The sequence below is a fragment of the Pantherophis guttatus genome, chromosome 3, assembly GCF_059756535.1.
Source record: "Pantherophis guttatus breed Tessera chromosome 3, ASM5975653v1, whole genome shotgun sequence".
Classification (NCBI taxonomy): domain Eukaryota; kingdom Metazoa; phylum Chordata; class Lepidosauria; order Squamata; family Colubridae; genus Pantherophis; species Pantherophis guttatus.
In genome coordinates, this window is record NC_142065.1 from 124,199,912 (window position 1) to 124,208,535 (window position 8,624).

At 38.8% G+C, this 8,624-nt stretch overlaps 1 protein-coding gene across 1 annotated transcript; it reads right to left on the reverse strand.

Moving 5' to 3' along the window:
* Positions 1–427: 427 nt before the first annotated feature.
* On the reverse strand, positions 428–7,236 carry CD93 (CD93 molecule). Its single transcript, XM_034411777.3, has one exon. The coding sequence runs from the start codon at positions 5,527–5,529 to the stop codon at positions 3,712–3,714; it is 1,818 nt and encodes a 605-aa protein (XP_034267668.1). The 5' UTR covers positions 5,530–7,236; the 3' UTR covers positions 428–3,711.
* Between the last annotated feature and the right edge of the window lie 1,388 nt (positions 7,237–8,624).

Consider the following 8,624-nt stretch of genomic DNA (forward strand, 5'->3'; position numbering starts at 1 on the left):
GAAGATCACAAAAAGGAATCACGTGATCCCAGGACACTGCAATCCTCATAAATATGAGTCAGTTGCAAGCATCCAAATTTTGGTCACGTAACTATGGGGATAGTTGTAAGTGTGAAAAATGGCCATAAGTCATTTTTTTCAGTGGCATTATAACTTCAAATGGTCACTAAGCAAGTGGTATGTAAGTTGAGGACTACTTGTGTTTCTGAAGTATTAAAGCTGAGATTTTTTTAAAAAAAGAAAGCAAACAAACAAAAAAGCAGAGAATCTTTGAGGTTTTCTCTCTTTTTAGTTTTCATGTACCTGAATATGACCATTTACTAAAGACAAGGGTGTGGATCCTTCTGAATTTAGCTCTTCCCAGGAATCTTTGGCTCTAGTTCAAAGCTGGGTGGGTAAGAGAAATAAGCACAAGAGTTACAGAGTCTTCAAAGAAGGGATATTTTATTTTTTTTATTCTGAAACCACGTTGTAGTAGCCACAAGTAAAAAGGAGAGGAAAAGAAAGAAAAAAACATTTAATCACACCATTGTAAGATTTCATTTCTATGGAATTTCCCATACCAGATAAAACTAGGCAGGCAGATAGACAGACAAACACAAGCAATATATAAGGCAAGATAGGGATGGTATATGTAGCATTCATTTTTTTAGTTCTGATGACTGCATTCATGCCTTAAGTGGGTTGCCATTGCTTTGTGCTGGGTATGTGGCTGTTTTAATTTTTTTAGCATTTGTTTTACAAATTATGAGTCCCTTCACACCCATACCCCATTCATCCAAGAAGTTATCAGAGTTGATCCTGCTTAGGTTATGAGGTCAGCATAGGTTGGCTAATTGCTGCTATTCCTTTCCTGGTGTTCTCCTGTTTCCTATAGGTCTATAGCTGGGTGGACAGTCTGTAGTGTTCCACATTTTGTTGCCTCAAAATCATGCCATCTCTGACCATTGAGGCCATGATAGCTAGGCGCTTATGGGAGTTGAAGTCCAGCAATTTCTAAATAGATGCAACTTGCTGACCTTTAGCCTACATTTTTTAATGGAAATTAATCTGGAGGGACATCTACGTTACATATTTTATAATAGAACACTGACTCAGTATTCCAGTTCATATGCTTTCCAAGACTGCATACATATAATCCCTCTTTTTAAAAAGAAAGGACTACATGACTCAGATCTCAGTGTCTCTAAATTTCTACATAGGATATTAATATTTTAGTTATATCTTGTACAATCTAGAGGAGACCTGCCCTGTTTCTCCCAAAATAAGACATCCCCGATAATAAGCCCAATCGGGCTTTTGAGTGCATGGTAATAAGGCCAAGCACTTATTTCAGGGTTCAAAAAAATATAAGACAGAGTCTTATTTTTGGGGAAACACAGTATATATTCAGTTTTTCCACAATGGAAAAAGAATATTTCACGATTGGCCAATGAGTGGTGGATTTTATTCTTTTGTTATGAAAATATCATTATAAATCAGTATGTTCCCAAAAAATCTAGGTTGAGCATAGATATGTGTCCTTCATTTGTATCGTAATTGCATATATGAGGGCATCTGGATTTGTTATTAGTTGTATTATGCGCTTCAAGTATTACCCTTTTGTCTTCCTCTCTTTTCAGCAACTGTACAAAAAGAAGATAAGAAAATCCATTTAAAATATCTAGGCAATCAGACTTCTGAATTTTCCTATGGCTTTCTTGATTTAACAATAGATTCAGCAGAGACAATAACTTCAGGAGCAAAGTTTTCCTCTGCAAACTCATTATGTTAAGTTAGTTTCTGGTAATGTAGGACTCAATATCTTACATGCATGGTTTAGTCCAGACTAAGCCATTTTATTTAGTCTTAATGAAATTATTAATAGAACCCAGTGGCATTTCTAATAGAGTTATTTTTATTTCAAATCCAGTCTTGAATAATGTTATCAAAATGGAGAGTGATGTAGATTTAATAGCAAAAGCTACAGATTGTTTGCTTAAATAACATGTATCTTAGATTTTCAATTAGTTATAGAAATATTTCAATAGAAGAAACAGAGGAGATTTTTAGAGGGAAATCTTGGCCAACAGCTGCAAATCAGGTATTAAAATTGCCACTCCTAAAAATTATTCTAATATCAATTGCTTCTGTAAATACTTTTTGCAGGGGGAGGGAGTTATGGAGATATTCACAATTTGTTTTTCTCATCTCATCAATTATTTGTGAATTTATGTTCTAAGGCTGATTTATGGAATTCAAGATCACTATCACCTAAATACAATCTTTAAAACCCTGCAGAAAATGTAATTTGGATAAGCTACTAAACCAACATTCTCAATGGACACTGCACTTATGGGAAAATGCCAGAAAGAATATATATTTCACATTTCTAGCTTGTCATCTGAGCCTGCTGTTGTGGACTGAGAAAGATTGACTAGCCTCAAATTAGCCAGCCAGCTTTTAATATTTTAGAGATCATAAGTCTCAAGAAAAAAGAAACATAAGCTGAAAGTGGAGCTTCTTTAAATGGAGGGAACAAAACCTTATCCCTACCACAACACTGCATTTTCGTTCTATATATTCTGCATACTGAAATCAAATTGAATATAAAAAATGAAATCCTCTTACATTTTGGAGTAGTTATCCCTAGGGTTGATCACATAGACTGACCAAGTTATTTTTAAAGAACTAGCCCTGAAAGAGAAATTTCAGAACTAGGTGTACATGATGGAGACAGTCTGTAACATTTGCTATTTACCATCTTTCCAAAATATTGTCAGAATGAGGTATAAAGCACATTTTATTGAACAATGTTCAGCTTTAATACAGTTAACTTTGAAATGGTTTCAAATTTTTGCTACATTCCCCAGAACTGTTTTCCTCAAGCATCCAGTCATGAAATATGTTGGATCATAAACGGCCTCTATATTTTTCTCCTTCTCCCCATAAACTGATATGGAAAGCATAGATGAAGCTTCGGTTGGTCACTGCAGCTGTTTCTGTTTCAGTGAGACTGAGTCATCCCCAAACAATGTAATAACATTTAGCAAAGCTTTGGGTGAGCAGCAAAACAGCAGAATCTGAAGCCTAAGCGGGCCTGCAGTACCTTTTTACTGAACCAAGTACAGCCAATTCAAGACAAGTTAAATTACAGTTCTGTGAATTCAGTTCCTCTGATTCCATGCAAACTGATTTCTATGGACCACAATTAGTTTAAACCCAAGGGTGAAAATGGATATAAGATTTCACAACTAACAAGTAATTTGAAAGATGATTTGACTGTGCTGCTATCACAGCACTATTGAAATTAATTTAAGAAATATGCTTCTTTCCTTCTGGTCATTTTTTTTTTTTAAGGATTGATACGAAGTTGGCATTAGAGTAGTAAGATAAAAACTGGGTGGACATAAAAATAGATGTGCTGCTTAGAAAAATTTACCTCTTGCTTCCTAGGCAAGAAGGGAAAGCTGATCTAACAATCAACTGACCATCCAGCATGTATGTAAAGTGGATGCAAAGTCAAACATATCACTGTTGTCAGAGATAAAAATCTTGATAGAGTTACTCTTAAAGGTTTTATTTCTAGTTTCACCCTTGGGGTTTTGATGGTGCAATTGTAGCAGTCCTCTTGCAAAATATTACATGAAAAAGTTATCAGTGTACACTTATTAAACATTTCAATGAATACCTTTCCTTTCCTTCCTTCGCACACCAAAACCACATGATTGACTACAAGCCCTCCTTGCTTCCTGCTGCCCTGCTCTCTCCTTGGTCTGGTACCCAAGAATAATTATCGGTTACATTCTTAGAATTTTTCTTGACTTCCTTGGCTTTTATTTTCCTGTAGATGACCCAAGCTAGGGCAAAAGAGACCAGGAATAAAACACCCACACCACCCAAGATAAGATACAAAAATTGCTTGGAGCCATGACTGTTCTTATCTATCCTCTCATCTCTGATATGGGGTTTGTCTTCCAGTGCACTGCTGACCACAGCTGGCTGAAGGGTGGAATCCTGGGATGCAAAGACTCCTAGCTCAGCTTGAGGTGAAGGATCAGTCAGCAAGGCTGGTAACTCTGAAGCAGGATGAATATCTGTTGGAATCCATTCTCCTCCCTGAGTGGATAGTAAAGAGGTGCTGCTTGTCGGATCCAAGAGACAAGAGATCCCATTGGGTGCCAAAATCCAGCCATCCCTACAAGAGCACAGGTAGCTGCCAACTTGATTGATGCACATATGTTCACAAAGTTCTTCCTGACACTCATCAATATCAAGACAAGAAGAGCTATTAATACCTTCCAGTTGATATCCTGGCTGGCAAGAGCAGTGGAAGGAGCCATGAGTATTTACACAAATCTGGTCACATGGTGTGTTCCTTGCACACTCGTCAATGTCCTGGCATGCCTGGTGGCCAGACTCGGCAGGCATATAGCCTAGGTTGCAACGACATGTGAAGGACCCCTTGGTATTCACACATATTTGTTCACAAGGACTTTGAGGCGCACCACACTCATTCACATCTATGCAGCTCCGCTCATCATCAGCCAAAATATAACCAGAAGCACAGAGGCATTGGAAGCCCCCAGGGTATGGTTTACACTGTCCTTGACATGGATTGGAGCTGCAGTAGTCCACGGGAACACAGGAAAGATGATCCCTTCCAAGTTGGTATCCTGAGTGGCATGCACATTGAAACAAACCCTTGCCTTGATTCAGACACTCATGTTCACAACCCCCATTGTTGTAGCTGCAACCGTAAGTGAGTGAAGCACAAAATGGACCTGGGCTGCTCCATTCAGAGACATTGCTGTTTGGCTGTGGCTTGCACACAAGGAAGATGTTAGGTATCTCCTCTCCTTGGGGCTCACATGCTACTTCAGCCGTGGAGCCAAAGGGTACAGTGACAAGGAAATCAGTGGCTACACCAAAAGGGGTGCTGTAGCTGACCATACCTGGCCCTGCCAGTATAAGTGGACGACACATTCCCTGGAAACTGAACTTGCACAAGAAGCCTGACAACCCAGCATTTGCATTGCCGCAGAGGCTGTCTACCCAGGACAGTTCCTGAGATGAGAAGGGAGTCCCCTGAAGGGTCACACACATATTTGACAAGCATGTTTCCCGGGGCTCCTGTCCCCAATTAGAGTATTGGGTGTCCTCACCTCCTGTCACCCAGCGGAAGCCCCTCAATGGCCGATGTTTCTCGTAGCATTTGCCTTTCTTTCGGTGAAGCCCAATCCACAATCTTACCTCTGAAACTGTGCCAGCTTCCCCTTTGGGTATCTTCGTGAGCAGCTGTGGGACAAGCAAAGCCTCCTCTTGGCTTTTCAGAGTCATCAGGTTACCCCCATTGTCCTTGCACTTTTGCTGAGCTTCCATCCAACCAAACCGTCCAAAATTCAGTGTGTAGCAAGTGGTCCCAGAACACAAAGCTTCTACCTCTTCACTGGGCTGAACTGTCAGTCCCAAAAGCAGCAGCTGCCAAAATACCTGTGGGGGAATCCCCATCTTTGCTGCATGAAGGAACAACGAACTGAGTGATTTCATTGTGGGCTCAAATTCTATAAATGTCTGTAAAGCATATGCTAAGACAATAGAGCACAGCTTGTTTGCCTCCCATATCCCTTTGGCTCAGTGGCTGGGTCATATGCATCCTGTCTTGGTTGAGAGTCTTATTTGTCACCGGAGACTTAAGTTTCCTGAGAGAGTTTCATTGTCAGCTGCAGCCCTTGTTGTTCAGTTTGGTTTAACCTATGGGGATAAAAAACATCCCTTTTATACCCTCTCTCAGTTTTCTTATTTTTAACCTAGTTCTTTTCCTTCATGTGGAATGTACACTGCCTCCCTCCCCTCCCCCCTTATAAAACATCACTGAACTTTCAAACAAACCAAATAGGGCCTTCCAGTTTTAGAGTGGTATTTTTTAAAATTGGACATAAGATGCCACATCTAGATGGAAAAACATTGTACAGCCCTTCGTAATATTAACTTCTCATATTTATGTTCTTTAAATAGAAATGAAACCCTTAAATAGAAATTGGGTCATGGGAATGTCTTCATTTTAAAGGCAGCTACGCTTTTTAAGGGTTCAGATCTGATTCCTATAATAGTGTGAAATCCTCATTCAGCCAAAACTGACAGGGCCATTTCGTTTCTATTGAATTTTTAACAGGTTTACAATGTAATGCTCACAAAGAATTTTATAAATCCAGAATTATTAACTTAGCATTTGAGATGATGCCGTTACAAAGAGCAAACCCTAGTTTACTTTTGAGATGTGTGAAATTACATCCAGGGTCCAAACAAGATTCCTAAGTACCGTACTGCAAAACTGACTGCATGAATACCAGCACAGTTCTGCCTTAAGGGGAGACAGAAGTTTAGGAAGTTGCCTTAGTATTGAATCAGGCTGAGGATAAATAATTGTTATCGACTACAGCTTTCTGAATGTGAGTTTACTGCAGCTTTGTTAGATTACAATTCCCATCATCTCCAGGTACATGCAGAACGAGAAGTGTAGTTCAGTACATGAAGTGGGAACAGTATTTACAATGGCTGATCTGCCTTAATTGGCAGAATCTCCCAGAGAGTTAGACAGCAATCTTTCTCAGCTCTGATCCGGATGCTCCATGCAGCAATGTGGAGAAAGACAATTTCAGACATACAACAAAAGATTGTTCTCATAAAATATTGAAAAAAAGTTTCCCATGTGAAATGGATCAGATCATGCAGTTGGATGGCAGTACCAGAAGATATAAGAAAAGTGCAAAAGGAAATCTGATCAAAAACCAAAAGTGCATGAGACATCCTTTGGAGCCATTATAGAGAATCAGATGTTACACATCTGGTAGTCAGGGAAGAAAACAAATCATGTTTTTCTTCTATGTGGCTACAGAAATTCATTGAATGGAGTTTTTCAGAGCTATTGGATATGTGACTGTGTCTTTAATTATCCCAATTGATGTTCTAATATTGTGAAAAGTTTTCATAATTCTTCATGGATTAAAAATCATGTGAAATTAACATAGACCTCATGTCCATCTCCCCTGTTTGAGTTTTTCTGTTGAGTGAGAAGGTATCTTGATCTTGTAGATCAGGGGGTCTAAGGACTTTATCCTTCCAGTGATTTTTGAGATTACTTTATACTCTCTTTGTCAGGAAGAGTTTTCTGAATTCCTAAACGAGTCAGTAGTAAGAGCTTTGCTTAAAAAGCCATATTTAAATCTGAAATAGTATAATAAATATTGGCCTAAACCCAACATTCCATATTTAGCATTTGATGGTACTACAGTCCCAGAGGCCCTGATCTTTAGATCCAAATTTGGTATGAAAATGACCACTGTGATCCTGATGGATTAGCTGTAAGGGACTTTGACCCTACTGATACATGAAGAATTCTGTGTTTTTAATATTACTTGTCATAATATTCCATTAGAACATATAAAGAAGTTGCTGATTGGCTCTTTAGCATGTGATTTTCCTGGACTTTAATTGTTTCTACCCACAACCTCAATTGACAGGTTTAGAGGATGCAGAGAATGGCCTTGAGGGACAGGAGGAAGAGAAAGAGCCACTACTATGACTATGGACAAATAAAGGAGGATTGAGTCTTGGCCAAGCAAATAATGTGAAAAAACATCTTAGATAAATCCCTTCTGAATTCAGAGACATAGAAAGGGGGTGGGGGTGGGGGTGGGGGGGACACATTCAGACTTGCAAGATTCTGTTACTGTAGCTGTTACAACAGGGGTGTCAAACTTGCAGCGTCACATTGTCGTCATGTGACATATTATGATTTTTTCCTCCTTCGCTAAAACGGAGTTGGGTGTGGCCAGCGCATGACGCATCCAGCCCGTGGGCCCTGAATTTGACACCCCTGTGTTACAATATAAATAGTTCTGACCTATACAGCATTGGTTTCTTAGTCTGGTCTGCCTTACTGGGCTGACATCAGATCAGCTCATTTTCCCTTAACCTTTCAGTACCTGAATCTATTGTAATAGGATGCTTCCCCATTCCATTTACCAGATCTTTTTAGTTAGAATTAATTATAGCATTGTTAACTGTTTGATATAAACAGATATTGTTTATGTTTTCATTTTTTTATTGTTAGCTATCTTGAGTGCCTTCTGAAAAAAAAGGTGGGGTGCAAAATTGAAAGAAGAAATAGGATCAGTAAGGGCTAAAGTAAATGTTACTTTTATTGTTCAATTGGCTCGCATTGGTGTCAAAAAGCACACCTTTTTCTTTGTAAGCAGAGGTGCTTTTTTTAAATAAAGGGATTATAGCTGGGAAGAGGAAAGTTTAAACCTCTCCTAAGTAACTCAAAGCAGTATCACGCTAAAGCAACTTATTTCAGATAGCACAGTAAATTAGGATAATTAAGAGCTTACACAACCTCTTTTTAGGCCATTATTTTTCAAAGGAAGTTTTGAATCACATGTTGAGAGGAAAAATCCAAGTTACAAATGAGGCTGGGATAAGACAAGGGGCAGACTTTTAGATGCTATTAAATTTGATTTTGGCTTATGTAATTACTCCCCACATATTTAATTATTTACTCCTTTAGGGTTAAGGTTCAGGACAGGATAAGAGTGAGGGTAACTAATGTTTTGCAGTTACTGTATTTGGACTATAAAAAT

Coding starts and splice junctions, on each gene's coding strand:
- CD93 (XM_034411777.3), bottom strand. CDS start 5,529: ATGAAATCACTCAGTTCGTTGTTCCTTCATGCAGCAAAGATGGGGATT.